Here is a 20055-nt window from a genome sequence, read left to right on the forward strand (position 1 = left end):
TTTATTTCTTCAAAACACCTAAGTAAAGGTCTTACCGAGTAGGCATCTTTCTTTTTAAGAGGAACATATATCTGACTATCATCCGCGTAACAGTGGAATGAAATCCCATGCTTCCTAAGAATGGAGCCAAGTGGTAGCAGATATATAGAAAAGAGTAAGGGGCCTAAAACAGAACCTTGTGGCACCCCATGTAGTAGAGGAGCAAAGGAGGACACATAATCATCAAGGGACACACAGACGGTTCGGTGCGCCAGGTAGGATCGGAACCACTCCAATGCTATGCCCCTAATGCCCACCCACTGCTCCAAACGAGATAGTAGAATTTCATGATCCAAATAATTGCTCTTGGCATCCTTCACTGTTTTCTGATAACGAGTCGCATACCATTTGAAATGACACCTGTAGGTTGCATTGACTTTGGACTTCACAAAGCACAGTGGACCAACTCCAGCAGATGACATGGTGCCCCAAATTATCGCAGACTGCGGTAACTGCCATGGATTCTGTGCTTCTCCACTCTTCCTCCAGACTCTAGGACCTTGATGTCTAAAAGAAATGCCAAAAGAGGACTTTGGACCACTGAGCAACAGTCCAGTTCTTTCTTCTTAGCTAAGGCACAATGCTTTTGACATCATTTCTGGTTCAGAAGTTACTTTAGAATACGACAGTTATAGCCCCTTTCACGAAGACATCTGTGCATAGTGGCTCTTGATGCACTGACAGCAGCCTCAGTCCATCCCTTGTGAAGCTTTCCCAAGTTCAAGATTCAACTTTTCCTGACAATCCTGCAGCCATCCCTGTTGCTTGTAAAGATAAAGATGCTTTATTGTCATTGTATAAGTACAATGAGATTTTGTTTGGGGTGCGCCAGCAGGTACACAGTAAAAAAAAAAATTACAATAAAATCCAAAGAATAAAATATGTACACACACACATATACACACGTTCACAGTGAATAAGGTGTTTTTTCACTTTTTTCCACTTTTTCACTATTGTGCACCTTCTCCTACCACACTTTTTTCCTTTCCAGTCAACTTTTCACTAGTATGCTTTGATACAGCACTCTTTAAACGGCCAACTTTTCAGCAATGACCTTCTGTGGCTTACTTTCCTTGTGGAGGGTATTGATGACCATCTTCTGGACAACTATCAAGTCAGCAGTGTTCCTTGTGCTTGTGGTTGTATATATCTCTCTGTCTAGTTCAGTACAAAGTATTTATTCTGTTAGGATGTTTAGTCAAACTTGAAATGAGAGATTCTAATATTTTGAGATGTTTGTATGTACACTGTTTAAGCTGTACGCCATTATTATCAAAATGAAAATAACTAAAATGTTTCATGTACTGAATCTACACTATATTAAATGTTCACTTTCTTAAATGACTGGAATATATTGCACTTATTCACAGTATTCTTATTTTTTTAGATGCACCTGTAAATTAGTGTAGGCGGGGACAACGTGTTTAATGAGTGGTTTGGCGTGTATCTGGTCTGAGCTGATGGTATTAAACACCAATAATATCCTGATGTAGTTCCCTGAGCAGTCAAGATGTTTGATAGTGACTGACTCCACACGTGAGTTGTGTGTTCGTTAGGGGTGGCACGGTTCACAAAACCCACGGTTCGGTTTGTATCACGGTTTTAGGGTCACGGTTTTCGGTTCTGTACGGTTCTTGTTATTTTTTTTTTTAATCTTTAACACTCCAGAAATGTACTTCAGCATATGATATATAGCTTAATTATCCACAATTTAGGATACAGTATTAAAAAAGTTATATCATGTAATCATGCATAAACTGAATTTGACTTGACTTAAAGCACATTATTAAAATTATTAAACATTATTAATCCCAGAACAGTAATAAAATAAAAGTCTTGCCTTAACATAAATGCTAAAAGAATAGATCGCTTTAATCGCTATTACAGTTGGGTATGGGCACGCGGTCTTATTTAGAAAACATACAAAAAGAGACGCATATAATGTTTAATCATTCGTTTTGTATTTGTCCGGTCCACGGGGTTAATTTAATTGGGGATCGTTAAAATGATAGATCACCTATCTTGATTAAGCCTGATTCGGTTCGTTTTATATATATAGAAAGAAATGCGTGAAAAAAAATTGATATTAATTATATTGAATGTTCTTGAGTAATCGATAAAATCAGTTTCTGTGTATGTACTGTACAAGACATCAATCTGTAATAGTGCAAAATATGTCCAGTTGATATGTCTAGTATGATCATCTGGCAATAGCCTGTAGGTCTGTGTGGTCAGACACTGTGCAATAAACAGAATTTTTAGGTACATGGCAAATGTTCACATTGCAGCATGGAAGCAGCTCACTGTTACAACGCTGACCGGGGAAGCAGAGGCGAGGAGACCTAGGATCGGGGGAATGCGGGGTTTAATGAGCAAAAGGAACACAGACAAGCGGTAAAGCAGAATTACAATATAATGACCGGACTGGAGAAAGAAACGGAAACGCGCACTAAATACAATGGAGTAATGACAAATTTGACAACAATCAGGAACAGCTGGTAAACACGGGGAATCCACACAGGGTTAACGAGGGGGCGTGGAAACGGAAAGAGCGAACGATCGAAGCATGACACTCACTGGAGTGCTTTGTCACAGATAACTTAACTTAATTTTCTTTAACAAAGTGCCTAACCGCACATTAAGTAAAGTCACACAACAAAGGCGCACAACAGTGTTCAGATGTTGTGCTATCGGTCGGCTGAAATTTAAACGTTTTCTTCAGAGACTGGGTGGTAACGCCGAAAACACGAGCTAAACGCAGCAAACGAAAGGCTACCGGAAATTACTTAGCTGGCTGAACTTTTACCGGAACTACGTCACACCGCTCTGTGCATATAGCCTATTCTTTCGCGCGAAAGGGAAACACACTGACGTCACATAGGGGGCACAAGGCTACATTGCGCATGTCATGAACCGTCGAACCGTGCGACGCATGCATGCTCCGAACCGAACGGTTCGGTTCGGTTTTTTTTCATGAACCGTGTCATCCCTAGTGTTCGTGGATCCCTACATATGGCGGAGATGGAATTGATCATATTACTGTGGTCAAGCCCATACAATGTGCCCACACAAAAGGGATAATGGTATGAGGTTGGTTTTCAGGGGTTGGGCTAGGCCTTTTAGGCCCTGTTCACATCTGGTATTAACATGTGTCTGGGGTGATTCGATCACAAGTGGACAGCACTATTTACACGCACCCAAAATGCATTGAGAACTCATTGAGTTCGGGTCTCTCAGACCACATTCAGAAGTGGCCTGGGATGCATGTGACCACATTCTTATAGCAGTCTGAATGTGAATGTATCCCAGGCTGCATTGATGGACCGCCTGCTCAACTGCCGTCCTCATGTGGGTGTTAGCAGAATGTACTCAGTCACGCAAGTGGTATTTAACATTTATGCCAGAACGTCTGTCAGTGCAGAATTGGCCACTGTGCAGTGCAGTAAACTGCATTGTGAACTAAATGTATTAATTTTTGCTCATCTTGCCAAACACTCGCAAACCAAGTTACTCGCAATCCAAGGTTTTACTGTACTTAAAAAAAATAAAAAATAAAAAATCACACTACTTCACAATAAAGTTGTAGACGTGTTTTATACCTCGTCAAGAGAACAAATGTACGTGCAAATGCATTATGTTGGTTGCCATATGAAAGTAATTCTTCTTTTAAACATAACCAATGAATCTCAAAATTTGTCAAGATTTCAAGGAACAGTTTAATTGTTTCACTGGAGTGGGACTGAGTTTCTGACCAGGAGTTCAAGCCCCCGGACAATCCAATACAAAACTATATAAACAATTATGCTATGTTTATATGTATTTAAATGGATGTACAGTGGTACCTCGGATCTCGAACCCACTAGAATTCGAATTTCTTGAAAGTCTAACAAACCAGTTTGACCTAGAACTTGATCTGAATATCAGAAGTCGAACCGTGAACGCTGACCTAATATAAATTGTACACGGCAGGAAATGAGTCATACTACAATGCAATTCTTACTTGAATGCCTTCTTCACAGACTGGACGATTAACCAAATAAAGCAGCGCAACATTACAGTAACTAACAATAAATAAACCACTAACTTACGTGTACTATTAGAACATTTATGTCATTTATTTAAACTTTATTTTACCAGTTAAATTAACTGAAAACCAGTTCCCACTGCTTTACGTGATATTTGGGAGAAATAGATTATGCATCAGTACTGCCTGGGATACAAACATCATGCGTGTAACTAAACTCTTCAGCCAATAAGGGCAAAGGTGTGTCGCCACGGAGGTGGTTCCAGTTTGTGCAGCTGGGTGAGAGGTCGCAATGCATCTAACCGTAATGCATTGCGTCAGGATCAGAATGCGTTGCTTTAAGCCAGCGCTGTAAGCAAGTCGAACGCATCCAATGACCGGACTGGGGAAACAAACTGAAACGCGGACTTAATACAGAGGACTAATAACAACAACCAGAAACAGCTGATAATATGGGGATCCCACACGAGGTTAACGAGGGGGCTGGGCACACGGAAGGAGCGGACGATCGGGGCAGGACAGGGGTAATGTTGGGAAAAGATCTTTATCGTTTTTTGGAACGATAAAGATGGAAGCCATTAAGAAAAAACTGCTCTTCTTGTTTTATCCTGTTCATTTTTTATTTGAATGCTAAAAAAAAAGAAAAAAAAACATATTTAGATGTAATTTTGGGGGGCTGGGAACCAATTAATTGGTTTTCCTTTATTTCTTATGGGAAAAATTAGCTCAGAAGTCGAACTTTTTAGGATTCGATCCAGAGTCTGGAACGGATTAAGTTCGAGAACCGAGGTACCACTGTATTTAAAAATAAAAGGACACGTGAATTATTGGAATATTTTATTCATTTATTTAGTTAATTTTATATTTTTCATTTTGCGTATTTTGGCGTTCCATACAAACATTTTAGGGTTACCCTGAAGTGCGCAAACGGCTTTTGATTTCTTTTCTCCCTCTTTTAATGTTTGGCAGATTGTGCATACGGGTGTGATTTACGTTCTTATTTAACCCTTAGGAGTCTGAAGGTGTTTTGGAGCCCTGAAGAGATTCTGACATGTCCTGACATTTGTGTATTTTTCAGTTACTTATAAACATATAAATGTCTAAAGTCTGATAACATTGTATTCAGCAGAAACTGGGCTACAATAATATATGAGCAGCATGTATGTACAAGTCGTTATATTGGAGAAAAAACCAGTTATGCGTGATTATTGAAAACAACAAAAAAACAAGTCACTGAAATTAGACCACAAAACACATTCATGACATTTGTGTACAAGACTTTTGTGACCTGGATCTTGTAGTGTAGAGGTTTTACTTCAAAATGATGTGACAATCATCTCACTCACTCATTTACAGAAAACAATACATTCATTTAAATTTTCTAAGACACTTTTTGTTTAGAAAGGCCATATGCGAGGAGGTGGGAATGCTCATGAATAAGAGAAGACAAAGACCTGCATAATGAGCTGTATAATTACCCCTTTCAGTCAGGTATAGGACAGAGGAAAGTGCTACAAGAAAATAATTTGAGGACAGAAACATATTTCTTGGTTTGTGGTTTATTTAGCATGCATGTCCCGATGTGAGGTGCTGGTGAAGGCAAGAGTGATGCAGACACATTCCTAAAAACAAATAAATAAAAAAATGTTAGCATCTCAAACATTTACACCCGAAATGTTTATGCTAAATAACATTACCGATAGCAGTATTATAGGCTAACCAAAACGGAGCCAAATATATATTAGCAACCATAATCTAAAGCTATCCAAAACGAGGTGAAATACATTAGAACATTTACAAACATCTGTAAACTCCATAAGGCATTATCTTAGCCACCAGGAAACAACATGTTAGCAGAGTTATCTACATGCTACACTAACCTAAATGGCATTGAAAGCCAATGTTTCACAAAAGCTGACAAAAGCTAGCTGAAGTGAGGAAAATATTTACTAATATTAGTTTAATATTATCAGAATAAGAGTTATATAAGACTTAATAACTTACCCCAGGGCTGTCAAGTTTTGAAGACAAGAGTGACATTCCACAGGATGCCTTTTCATTGGTTGTTGTGTTGTATTTTACCCAGATACAATAGTACTATTTTCTGATTGGCTATTGTGTAGGCCCTTTCTTTTTTTTTGATTGGCTGGTAAGTGACAGGCTCTTGGGGCAACGTCATGAAAGAGGCGTGTTTCCGACGGGAAGCGACGTTTTTCTTGACGTTTCGTGACGTTTTCATCCGAGTTCCGACTTGGAGAGAAATAGTCGAACGCACCATAATGTCACTCAACTCAGAATTTCCGAGATCCGAGAGAAAAACGAACGCACCATTAGACTGTATGTGTTTTTAAGCCAGGGGCGTGGCCTTGTACGCATGCTGCCCGGACTGTTTTCCGTGTGAATGGCTGTGGGCGTGCCCTGCCTCGGGTCATTAGAAGATAATGAAGTGCGACAGAAATTCTGTGCCTCTCCTTGGTTTCACATGGATTACATAAACTGAAAATATTTATTTTTCATTTAAATTGCTTTATTTAAAAGTGGACACTTTAAGCTTTCTATAGATATATTTCTCATGTTTGTCTGTGCAGTATTCGCGGAGTTTCAGTTAATTTTAGTGACGTGTTTCAAAAAGATTTTCACGGAGACTGAGACGGCTGAAAGCGCACCCTGTTTATTTTCATTATTTTACAAAAGCACAATGTTTCGTGGATATTGTGAGTATACATGAATAAAAGTAGACCATTTACAGATTAAAATTATGTACTACACTTACGTGTATGATCAAACATGACGACGCATTTTAAGTTTCAGAAAAAAATGCAAGTGTCCCCGCCGGCGGGTCCGCCGACTCCTAAGGGTTAAATTAAGTGCGGGAAAGTGAGATCCTATTACAAACAGTCGGTCAAGACGCATGCAGCGACACGTTAATCCAGGTGTGAACGGACTTTGATAGCACTGTCGACTTGGGAATGGATCACATAGGACGCATGTTAGGTGTGAACAGGGCCTTCTGTTCCAGTATGACTGTGCCCCAGTGCACAAAACAAGGTCCATAAATACATGATTAGGTGAGTTTGATGTAGAACAACTTCACTGCCCTCACAGAGCCCTGACCTCAACCCCATCGACCATTGCAAGCCAGGCCTTCACATGAGATTGTCCAATGCAATCATCACCATTATTTCAGTGTAGCTCCATTGCATATAACTTTGAATGTTGATAAAACTGCCATCCAATGTTTAAATTTTGGTAGGCTTACTGACACTTACTGAGATGTCATGCATTGCTATATATTGGTTCCATCTTCATAAAGACTATATAAAATAATCTAACAAATGAAAAATACTGTATATAATTAGAGGTCGACTGAGGTGGACCTTTCGGTGGCTGATGCCAATTTTTGGGGGGAGGGGCGAAGGCTGATATGGCTTTTTTTTTTTATGAGTGACAGCTGCTTAACTAACATTAATAACATACAAAAACTAGTAATCACACTTCAAACAAGGGCATGCAGCGTTTTAAAAGTAATACAAAAAAAATTGAGACTGGTGTCATGATTTATGACAAAAGTAACAAAACAGTGTTTTACAATCAAGTTTTTTTGGCTTTGTTATTCATCAAGTGAAACTGGTGTAAGCGGGAGGAATTTAGAACTCTTTGGTTGTGGTGCAGGTTAACTACTGTACTATAAGTGCTGATAAACCACACTACAATACTGACGGACTGAGTGCTCTGCAGCTGCGTGTAACCTTCACTATATCAGCAGTGTTTCCCCTACCATTATATTTGACATTCCCGAAATGACGAATAATAATATATTATATATATAATAAAAGAAATGTTCTAATGTTTGGTTCCGTTACGCTGTCATTAAAAGAAACACATGAACACCATGAATCCTATCATGCCCATCTAGGGGAAACACTGATCAGCCATCCAATCTGATTAATCAGCCAATGCCAACTGCTATAAAATACTTTTTCAATCAATTGGGTCAACTCTGAGTGAAAAAAAATGTGATTCCCAGAATCGTGCCGCCCTACTCAGGTGATCTGCATGCAATAGTATCATTTCTTTAATTGGGTGGGTAATTGTATATTTGGATTGATGAAAGACAATATTCCAAAATGCACATTCCAAAATGTGCAGTGGGATAGGACCAGTGCAGTCGGTGGCTGATAGGACACAAAATCTTGGTACTGCAGGTGTTTGACTGCAGAGAACTGGATTTACGTCAGTTGCATATGAGAATGTTCGCATAGTATGAAAAGGCTAGGGCTGAGTGTTACATGATAAGAGAATGAGAACCTTTGATAAACTGTTGATAAACAACAGTGCTTGATAGCAAACAAGGTAAATGATGTTGGTGGACTGGTGGTACTTCTTTGTAGGTGTTTTGCAGCAAACTGGTGCTATGTACTGTAAACTTTGCCTAGTACTTGTGCTTTGCCTAGTACTGTTTCACCACTTGATGCATTGCCACTCAGTAGAACACACAATGCAAGAGCTTATGGTCACAAACACCCAAAATTAGTTTTTCCACTTTGAACCTGAAGAAATATGAGACTAGTACCTTCCTGGCACTGCCACTGGTGTACCATTACAGCCCTGATTTATCCCGGTATTTTAAAATAAATAATCACATCTTTTTGGACATCACGCAGCCTTGATTTGACTGCATCATCTTCATATCAAAAGGCAAACTGCAGGGGGTCTAATAGAGCATCTGTGAAATCCTTCAGGTGGGCTAACACCGGTTTTTACAAGAATTTCAAGATTTCTTTGTTGTTTCTATCAGGTATATGATTAGTAAAATAACCTTCCCTTAGGTCAAGGTCTTGCACAAAGTTTCAGACATTAAATTAACAAATTAGGCAATTTTTTATAAGAAAATCTAAAAATCTTGCACATAAAGAGGTTTGAGCAAGGGGTTTGTTGTCATTTAGTGCCATGATGTGTATTTTTTTGGAACAGGAATCAGTTTTGAAGCAGGAGGTTACCTCATACTGAAGACGAGCCAGTTAATCATAGGCACATTTTCTGACTGGAAGGTGAGAAGCTGTCATGAGCTGCTGATTTCCTGGTCATTTGCCTAGGAAAGAGTAGATGTATGTCTTGCACTCAAATGCTGAATGCAGGTCAGTTGGTGGGCATGTGGAGGGTGATGAGGTGTCAGAAAAGACTGGAGGACTGGACTTAGCCAGATGATGGTCCACTATTGTGTGAATTGATCTGCTACTTGGGCCCCGTTCACACCTGGTGTTAACATGCTTCCTTGGTGATCACAAGTGGACAGCGCTAAATACATCTGTTCACACCTGGGAAGTGACTGACCACTTGTAATCAGATCTCGCTTTCCCACACTTTATTTAAATCAGCACTTAAATCTCTTCCATGTCCAGAATCTGTCGAACATTAAAAGAAATCAAAAGCTGTTGCTGCATTCCAGGCTAACCAAACCGCCTACGACATTTGTACTCAAAATTAAATATATAAATTTATAAGTAAATAAATGAAAAAATATTTCAATAATTAATGTCCTTTTATTTTTAACTAATTCCATAAAAGGTATTATTTTTCAAAAAGATTGTCTTCTACGTATAATCTTTAAATTGTATTTTGTAATATCTGCCCTTCGCGGACAGCTTACTCAGGGAGGCGTGTAAAAGACAATTTCCCCACGGGGATCAATAAAAAAAAAATTTATCAACATTGTGATTTTTATTATACAGTTATTATAAATAATTTCACATAATGCAGATGTCAAACTATTTCACGATAAAGTTAAGCTTTTCACATTGTAGACATGCATCATTTTTCTTAATTGGCTATTGAGGGTACTTCCTCACTACTGCAGGCTGCTTTTGACCAATGAAGCTGGGTAGTAGTAAACCAGATTTTGACATTGTTTTTTTTGGGTGATGTTTCACTCAGTTTAGGGCTTATACCCATAATCGGATGGTCAACAGTTCAAATCCCCAGGCTGGCTGGCACACTGATACTGCCATTGGGCGCCTGAGCAAGGCCCTTAAGCCCCAACTCCAGGGGCACTGCACATTGGCTAACCCTGCACTGTGACCACCAAGCTTGCTGTCACCTGGATATGGAGAACACAGTGGGATTGATGAAACAAAAACTTCCCCACAGGGATCAATATAGAATCACTATTCTATTCTACTATTCTGCTCTATTTAATTTTGGTTCTGGTAGGAATGCAAATAACTGCACAAAAGCTGATATAAGACATCACTGTCCGTGTACTTCTGCAGGTTTAAGGTTTCCAGGTCAAAGATGCTGTAAATTTTAGTGTAGTCAAAAGAGGCTTGCAGCTTTTCCTTGGCCTTTCTCGTTGATTTCTTCACTGTACTAACCTCAGGTTTAGCAGTTTTTAATTTCTTCCGTAGTTTGGGATGACGTTGACCATAATCATTGAACTGTATGAAAAGTGTTGTTTCACACACTATTGCAGTGGTTGGGAGTGTTCTTGCCTCAGGTGGAGTATGTAATATGTTGTTTGTATTTAGACAACTTTACTTGGATTTGCTTTGCTAACCCCCCCCGCCCCCCCCAAAAAACCATGACAATGTGGTGTCTGAGTGTTATAGTACATTATTGGTTATCTGCTCAGCCAAACACCTTAGTGCATCACTCTTGCATGCTTGAGGTTTGTGGCGGAAAGTCAAGTGGGCTTTGTTATTATACCCTCCATATACAGTTACTGTATACAGTGGCACAAAGTAGCACTCCCACAGGATTCCCTAGTTTTTGTTTTTCTCATTGCACCATGTCATAATCTACTTTCAGCAGGTGAAATCTGGGAATCAGTAATGTGCTTTCAGGAATAACTTTGTTATTCCTGATTTCTGTGAAGCACAGGAAAGAAAAATGGGTCAAATATACTTTTTGTTGTACAGAGAAATACCAACTTGTCCAATTTGTTGCATAAAAAGTAGATTTACCATGAATGGTGGACAGAAGTATATGTGGACCCTGTTCCCCAAGTCTAACAAATGTGCAGTGCACTTTCATCTGTCTCTTCTGAACAGACCTGCAGAACTGCTGACTAGAATATTCATAAAGCTATGTGAAATTGAAAAATTAGGTATCATATTAGGCAGCAAGCCTTTCTAATGTCTAGCAGCATTCCTCTATGTATTGCAGTTGCAGATTCACTTTTGAGTCAAACTAACAGAAATAGCAATGCTGGGCAGTAGCTCACTATCTTAATGTAGCTCAGGAATAACCTGTGAACACAACATTACTCAGTCATTGTTTTGCTAAAGTGCCTTATTTTTAAAAAATAAAATCGGTGAATCATAATTATCAAAACAATGGAATGATTCAGGCTATGGCATTTACCCAAGGTTAACAAAGTCAAGAGTCTAACATTAACATTTTTGCCTGTACTGTACTTGTGAGTCATATAAGTAATGAGGGTGGATTAAAATGTAAATAGACTTATTAACCATACTCATATGAAATTGTATTGATGCTTAATTTAAAGTATGGAAACTAGAACATTTCAAGTTTACCTCTCAAACAATAGGTTGACTGTGAATCCTGCTCCAACCACTGACTGATGGCCTGTTTAATGCCACCTAATGCAATATAGCTTGAATCATTACTATATTTTTGAAGCCCATTTTACATGAATTGTCCTATTATCAGTAGTATCTGTCCAGCTCTGCAATATGACCTAAAATCAGTACTTTTACAGTATTTATGAACACTTACCTCAAATGATAAATTCAAACATCTAGAATATCACAGCTCCTGAAAACAAATGGTTGGTTTTACAATACACATAAGATTTTCTTTTCTTAATGTAAAATTATTTACAGTAAATGCTCTTAACTGGGACTTCTCATGTACTTAGTCTGCACTGTGTGTACTGTTATTGCACATTTTGTGGCCAGTGTGTATGCGTGTTTTCGCTGCAACTTCCTAATTAGGTCACTAATTAGAGGACTGATGGGCTGAAGAGTCCTCACACCTGGGTTTCAACAGCTGACCTACAGGTTATCCCAAAAACCTACAGGATCTGCTTTAAATCATTATACCATCGAGAATAACTAAATTAATATCCAGAATTTTTAGATTTTAAAACATACTGTAAATATGTAGGCACGACTCTGAAAGTTATCGTATACAACTGCTGATATCCATAAAAATGCAATTAGCTTTTTTGGTGTGTGCATTTTTATGCATAAATAATAAAACTTTAAACAGGAAAAAATGAAAACGAACATATTAAACGTGAACATAAAACATAGATCATGCACAAATAAATGCGTAGGATATGTGTAAATAAACACGTTAAACAGATAAACTACACTTTAAAGTCTAGTGAAACTGATAAAGAACAATAGATTTGAAAACCTTGATGCCTAGTCTCATTCCGTTTATTGCCACTATGCGCCTGCAGCGCCGCCATCTTGTAGCGGTAATTATTAGACGTACATTCCAAGCTATATATATTTTGGCCATATATTAATAATAAACATATTTTCTTATGTAAAGGCTCAATTTAAAGCACAAGACCCCCACAAATGTTTATTACTTTATTAAAATAACATTGCCAGGCACTATGAAACAATTATGTGATTAGCAATAAAAACTACCCTTTAACAGCAGTTAAATTAGTCAAGACAAATATTACATCAGCATTTTTCATAAGAACATAAGAACATAAGAAATATACAAACGAGAGGAGGCCATTCGGCCCATCGAGCTCGCTTGGGGAGAACTTAACTAATAGCTCAGAGTTGTTAAAATCTTATCTAGCTCTGGTTTAAAGGAACCCAAGGATTCAGCTTGCACTACGTTATCAGGAAGACTATTCCATACTCTGACTACACGCTGTGTAAAGAAGTGCTTCCTTAAATCCAGTTTGAAATGTTCTCCCGCAAGTCTTCATTTTAATGAGTTGCTTTAGAAACAATAGACATCAACTATTTTTGTAGTTATGAATCCTGTCAAGTTAAGCATATCAACATTTTAAATTACATGTTTAGTTTGTTTAATGACATCGATTAACCTTAAATATCATTACTTATATAACATCATTGGTATAATTAATTTGTAACATTCAGCATTGAAACACATGCACCTTTGTCCTGATAATTTCTTTATCATTACTACTACAGTGTGCTGTACTGGGATAATCTAGAAATTTGTAGTTATTGCTGTGCAAAAGTTACCACATTAGGCTGTTTTAAATTCATTTAAAACGTTTTTAACAATGACAGAATAAATTAAACAAGCTCACCATTACTATCCACTACTACTCCCCTCATTTATCTAGTACTGCTGGCAGTATACTCAACAAAAACAGTTAACAAAATCAGCAGTGAACATTAGCATCAATAGAGAACATTATGTACAAATAGATATTAATTAATTGGAAATTATTTATTATTTATAGCATAAATAATATATTAAAGCATATTAACAATGTGTCATTTGACACATATCCTTTCTTCATGTAAAATACGTATGAAATTAATGTACAGTCAAACATAAGTCCTACATTCATGTGCAATCCATATTAACTGAATGTGTCATTAGTCACGTATGTCCTTTGTTCATGATTAACGTACTGTCAGACATATAAGTCCTATATACATGTACAATGCATATAATGCAGTAAATGAATATTCTGTCATTAGTAGTTTTTATGCATAATTCTGTGAGAACTCAATTGAAGCATGATAATCCCAACACCACCCCTCCTCTATGGATCTTACAGATGCTTTCAAAACAACGCGTACAAACAAGGCAAATACCACATTCCAAAACAGAATTTTAGAGACCATTGCAACACCTAAAAAAGTCTAGCATCGTTCTATATTTGTTTAGGCTCTGCATGAACATTTTACATCAACAGTATGTAACTGATAAAGGAACAGTAAGTTATTCAAAGCCATTTATAAAAATGGAGAAAGGTTTGCTGTAATTTATTACTGAATGTGGTCCCCAGTATTTAAGTGCAATATAATATTTAACTTGTCTAAAAAGTAATTAAGTGAGAACTTAGGATGACGAGCTAGAATCTGAAAACTTCAGTTGCTTTTCATTTCATAGAGTTAGTATCATACAAGATCTAAAAATAACTCAAATTCATTAATCCAAATTGATCCACGGACTCACCAAATAATACATTAGCCATAGATGACTATGGTCATTATTTAGCACTTGGCTCCTACGAATGTGCGTTTCATGGCCAGGAGAGAGACGTTCTTCGTCCTGCTGTGCTCCAGTCCTGACACCAGCAGCTCTCCACACTGGCCTCCCCACCATGGCCCAACTGAAGACCCGTGGCACTAATGTATCATCCTGTTTAGGGAGGATTCTAACTTACAAGCATTAAGTCATACAGATAGTAGCATTGCTCCATTGGGTCATCTGCCAAGCACATGCACCAAATGTCTGAACCTGTGGTTCATCTCGTACTAAGCAGGATTACTATTGCAACAACACATGATCAGTAGGGTAAAACTAACCTGTCTCATGGCGGTCTGTATGTAAATAAGAAATTGCTCTTAGTGACTTGCCTGGAAAAATAAAGGTTAAAAAAAAAATTGGTGTAGAGACTGTCCCCGACTTACAACTCAAACATACAACTGAAGTTAAGTGTTAACAAATTTGGGTGGTCATACACCCAGCAGAGCTATGCTATCTAGTGGGTCCTGCATGCCATACAAACATTGCCATAGGAAAGTACTTTACTGTATGGCAGCATGACCATCCCAGCCTCACGCACATCTTCTGATCTCATTCTCACACCTAGAAGTCAGTCCACTTATCCTATTCTGACATGTACATTTCGACATACGACCTGTCTGTCAGAACAGAACCCAGACATAAGTCAGGGACATATCTGTATCAGGATGTTTTGCATAGTGGATGTGAACTCAACAGTCTGCCAAGCTAGGCAGAGCAGCACATTCTGATACAGAAGTAGGAACAAAGATGCTTTTAAGAGCTATGCATCTTATTCTGGACTGGCATCCTGTCCAAGGTGTATGTTGCTGGTGAAGGGGTCCAGGCCACCCAGTGACTCTGATAAGTGGTTAGAAGATTGATGGGCAGAGAGTGAATCTCTGGCATTTTCTTAAGGTTAGCAAAGTTAAGGGGTTAACGTTTGTCCATCCATCAGTTTGCTGTAACTGCTTGTTCTACTCAGGGTCATGGGGGGTGGGGGTCCAGAATCTATCCCGGAGACTATGGGCTCAAGGCAAGGAACAACCCAGGATGGGGTGCCAACCCATCACAGGGCACACACACACACACCATTGCGCTTTTCTCCTCCTCACTCATTTATGTTAAATTTATCATAAACGCACCACAGTGTCTATTGCATTTTGAGAGTCTGAAAGCAAAGAAGAAAATGATTATGGTTGGCTCGGTGAGCACATGCAGAGTTCATGCAATAGCAGAGGCACTGAACCTTACTGATTTTTTGTTAACATACACTAGATAATCTTTCAGAGCGCGCCATGTTTTGCTTCCTTTGAGTAAAAATGTTTTAGTATAACATTCTGCCTTAATCTATTTGACGATCATAGTTCTTCCAATGTGACAGTTGCTTGTGTATAATATGTAATGTCACTGTTAACAACGCACATATTGCAGACCCAGTGAGAGCAACATGGACTTTAAGTTTCTGGATTTTACATTTTTTTCATGACAGTTTTTATGTAATATTTTTTCTGAGATACCGACAGTTTACCGACTCTTCACTGGTTATGTGAAATATACACAAATTATGTATAATGTATTTAGTATGTATATTGTGTATATTTCATTTTCCAGGCTCGAAACATACAGACTGGAGAGTTGGCTGCTGTGAAAATCATCAAACTTGAACCTGGTGAGTTTGCTTTTTATACCTATTTATAAAATACATTTTATTCTAAGTGATTTTTGAAAGGTTGACTTAATACTTTCTTTGTAATTGAAGTATTTTTGGGGGATACCATAAATTTAAAAATGATATATCACAGAGACCACTTAAACTGGGGTATGTGTTTGAATATGAGGGCACCTTGTCAAGAATTTTCCAATTCATTCAATTCAGTTTAAATTAATTAATTTTTATATAGTGCCTTTCACAACAGAGTTGCCCCAAGGCGCTTTTTATGGGTGTGCTGTGATACATTACAACATCATTAAGATTAAGCTTAGAAATATTCCAGTTTTTCACTTGACATTTTCACTTTATCAGTTTTTGACTCTAAATAATGAACTACATCATCCATCCATCTGTCCATCCATTTTCCAAATGCTTGTCCAATATTGGGTGACTGGAGCTCTCTGTGCTTGTCATCCATTCATTCATCCATTCATCCATCCATCCATCCTGTCCCTGTCCGACTATCTCAATGTACATCACTTTGGATAAAAACATCTGATAAATAAAATACATAATGTCAACAGCCATACCACCTGCAATTCAGACTAATCCATCTGAAGCTATGCAGGCTTGGGCTTGCCAGTACTTGGGTGGGAGACCAACTAGGAAAGCTGGGTTGTTGGGTGTGGCCAACAGGGGAAGCCCATGGTGCCTTCTTTCAGATGAGACATAGAATTGAGGTCCTGACTCTCTAAAAGTAATAAAAGATCCCTGGGCAAAGAGTAAGAATGGTACCCTTATGCCCTGGCTAAAATTGAACTTGTCTCGAGCATGACATGTAAGCCAAAAACAATACTGAAAATGATTCAAATATCATAAAATCATATATAAATATTAGGAATGGCACGGTTCATGAAAAAAAACCGAACCGTTCGGTTCGCTTGTCTCAGTTCGGAGCATGCATGCGTTGCACGGTTCGACGGTTCATGACATGCGCAATGTAGCCTCGTGCCCCGTATGTGACGTCAGTGTGTTTCCCTTTCGCGCGAAAGAATAGGCTATATGCACAGAGCGGTATGACGTAGTTCCGGTAAAAGTTCAGCCAGCTAAGTAATTTCCGGTAGCCTTTCGTTTGCTGCGTTTAGCTCGTGTTTTCGGCGTTACCACCCAGTCTCTGAAGAAAACGTTTCAATTTCAGCCGACCGATAGCACAACATCTGAACACTGTTGTGCGCCTTTGTTGTGTGACTTTATTTAATGTGCGGTTAGGCACTTTGTTAAAGAAAATTAAGTTATCTGTGACAAAGCACTCCAGTGAGTGTCATGCCTCGATCGTCCGCTCTTTCCGTGTGCCACGCCCCCTCGTTAACCCTGTGTGGATTCCCCGTGTTTACCAGCTGTTCCTGATTGTTGTCAAATTTGTCATTACTCCATTGTATTTAGTGCGCGTTTCCGTTTCTTTCTCCAGTCCGGTGATTATATTGTAATTCTGCTTTACCGCTTGTCTGTGTTCCTTTTGCTCATTAAACCCCGCATTCCCCCGATCCTAGGTCTCCTCGCCTCTGCTTCCCCGGTCAGCGTTGTAACAGTGAGCCTGCTTCCATGCTGCAATGTGAACATTTGCCATGTACCTAAAAATTCTGTTTATTGCACAGTGTCTGACCACACAGACCTACAGGCTATTGCCAGATGATCATACTAGACATATCAACTGGACATATTTTGCACTATTACAGATTGATGTCTTGTACATATACAGAAACTGATTTTATCGATTACTCAAGAACATTCAATATAATTAATACCAATTTTTTATATATATATAACGAACCGAATCAGGCTTAATCAAGATAGGTGATCTATCATTTTAACGATCCCCAATTAAATTAACCCCGTGGACCGGACAAATACAAAACGAATGATTAAACATTATATGCGTCTCTTTTTGTATGTTTTCTAAATAAGGCCGCGTGCCCATACCCAACTGTAATAGCGATTAAAGCGATCTATTCTCTTAGCATTTATGTTAAGGCAAGACTTTTATTTTATTACTGTTCTGGGATTAATAATGTTTAATAATTTTAATAATGTGCTTTAAGTCAAGTCAAATTCAGTTTATGCATGATTACATGATATAACTTTTTTAATACTGTATCCTAAATTGTGGATAATTAAGCTATATATCATATGCTGAAGTACATTTCTGGAGTGTTAAAGATTAAAAGAAAAAATAACAAGAACTGTACAGAACCGAAAACCGTGACCCTAAAACCGTGATACAAACCGAACCGTGGGTTTTGTGAACCGTGCCACCCCTAATAAATATTAGTATTACATATTATTTGTTGGTATAAAGGCATTCTATATCTTTAATATTAAAAGTCTTGGCTTGGGTACACCGCACATCTTTGTCTCAGTGACTAGCCTCACTCTTTGTGAATCTTGGGTTTCTTGCAGTAACTTTAAAACTTTTCAGTACCATGCACAGAGTAGTAACTAATTTATAAAAAAAAAAAATGCCAGTTGTTTGGATAGCTGGTATGTTGCCAAGTACATTGTCCAGTAGGTCCATATTTATTCTGCTTTTAAACTTTTACAAAGTTCTTTTTTTGATCCCTGTAATTTTTTACCTTATTTGTTATGTATGCTTGTACAATAGCCCGCTTTCTCAAATTCTGCCCTTATTTCTCATACACCTTTTCTGTGTGTGCTTTCTAGTTTTATTGAATTCTAGTTTTTTGATGACCATATAGCCAAAGCCTTATAGTTTCATCCACTGACCAGTGGCTCAATTTTTTTCGCTGCTGTCACACACCTTTGCGTTGGTAATCTGTTTGTATGGCGGAAAATACGGCTATGCGGAAAATTTGGACACTCTCACTTCAAAAGACATTACAGTTCCAAATTCTGAGACTAGCTTTTTCTGGTGCCATGCATCAGGTTTTCTGGCCCAGGGCCAGATTTTTGCAGTGGAAATGTGTGAAATCACTGCTGGATGGCGAGAAAGTCTGGCACCAGCATCATGTTGATGGAAAAAAGGTAAGAGAATACTGACTCCTTAAAAGAATGAGTGGCTGCAACCAAGAAAGAGAACATCACACTGCGGTCTTGATGTGATGAGCTTAATGCTTATAACAGGAGATGGAATCTGAACGCTCCAATCAAAATAAAATCTGGAAGGATGCTAGAACATCAAGAGTTCTGCAAAAGTAGAAGATGAGCGAACAATATTCGATTAGTAGTAGATTTACAAGACAACAATAATCTTCTTCATAGCACTAATAACTTTAATTATCTTTCTTGATTTTCACAAAGCTTTTGCCTCTGTTGTGCATAATGTAATTTTAAAATCACTGGAAAAACATGTTTTTAGCTCATTTGTAAATTGGTCAGTACTGTATTTAATAATGGAAATAGTGTTAATAAGTTGAAGCATTGTATATCATCACAGTTTAGCTTATTACAAGGGACTGAGTAAACATATCAAGCGTATTTCTCCCCCTGGTAACACAAGTTATATGTTGATGAAATTTAATGAGAACTGCTTTTAAATCTGTATGATTAAAGTCACTAAGGGCTGCTTCTGGATCGATGTTCTCTTGTGAGTTTATAGCGCTGAGTATGTAGTATAAGCTGTGCTAGCATTAGTGTCTGCTGGAATGTAAACAGCTGTGACTACAATGGCTGTAAACTCATGCAGAAGGTAAAAAGGTCTGCATTTAATTATCAGATACTGCAAATCAAAAGAACAATGTTTGTCTAATAATAGTATTAGTAACAAAAAACTAGCTAGATGTGCTTATTTGATAATGGCATGTGGTTCCAGCTCTGAAGAAAATGGCGGTTTTGCTGGATTTCAGATGTGACCTGTAATAATGCGCATCATGTGACCATGAGGTCATATTAGGGATGCAGATGATGCCATATTTTTCTGCAGTTAATTGAACGTATTATTATGAGTTTTCAAGTATTTGTTCAAGCTGAAGTTTTTGTAACTCATCTTACTTAGTCGTAATAAGCAATGAGTTCACTTAGGATGATTACACTAGTCTATCTTACTAAAATCCCAGATTCCTTTTTACAGTGTAGTATATACAGTAGGCCTAATTTTTCAGTTTTCTAGTAAAGATGTCTTTTG

The 20055-nt window shown here is 38.1% G+C and overlaps 1 protein-coding gene across 1 annotated transcript in view; it reads left to right on the plus strand.

The window, feature by feature from the left end:
- Window positions 1-20055, plus strand: part of LOC111833030 (mitogen-activated protein kinase kinase kinase kinase 5) — a 123510-nt gene that overhangs the window by 10189 nt on the left and 93266 nt on the right. Inside the window, exon 3 of the mRNA XM_072708406.1 lies at window positions 15878-15935. Coding sequence (XP_072564507.1) covers window positions 15878-15935 — 58 coding nt within the window. The remainder of the gene's footprint in view (window positions 1-15877; window positions 15936-20055) is intronic.

The sequence above is a fragment of the Paramormyrops kingsleyae genome, unplaced genomic scaffold, assembly GCF_048594095.1.
Source record: "Paramormyrops kingsleyae isolate MSU_618 unplaced genomic scaffold, PKINGS_0.4 ups84, whole genome shotgun sequence".
Classification (NCBI taxonomy): Eukaryota; Metazoa; Chordata; class Actinopteri; order Osteoglossiformes; family Mormyridae; genus Paramormyrops; species Paramormyrops kingsleyae.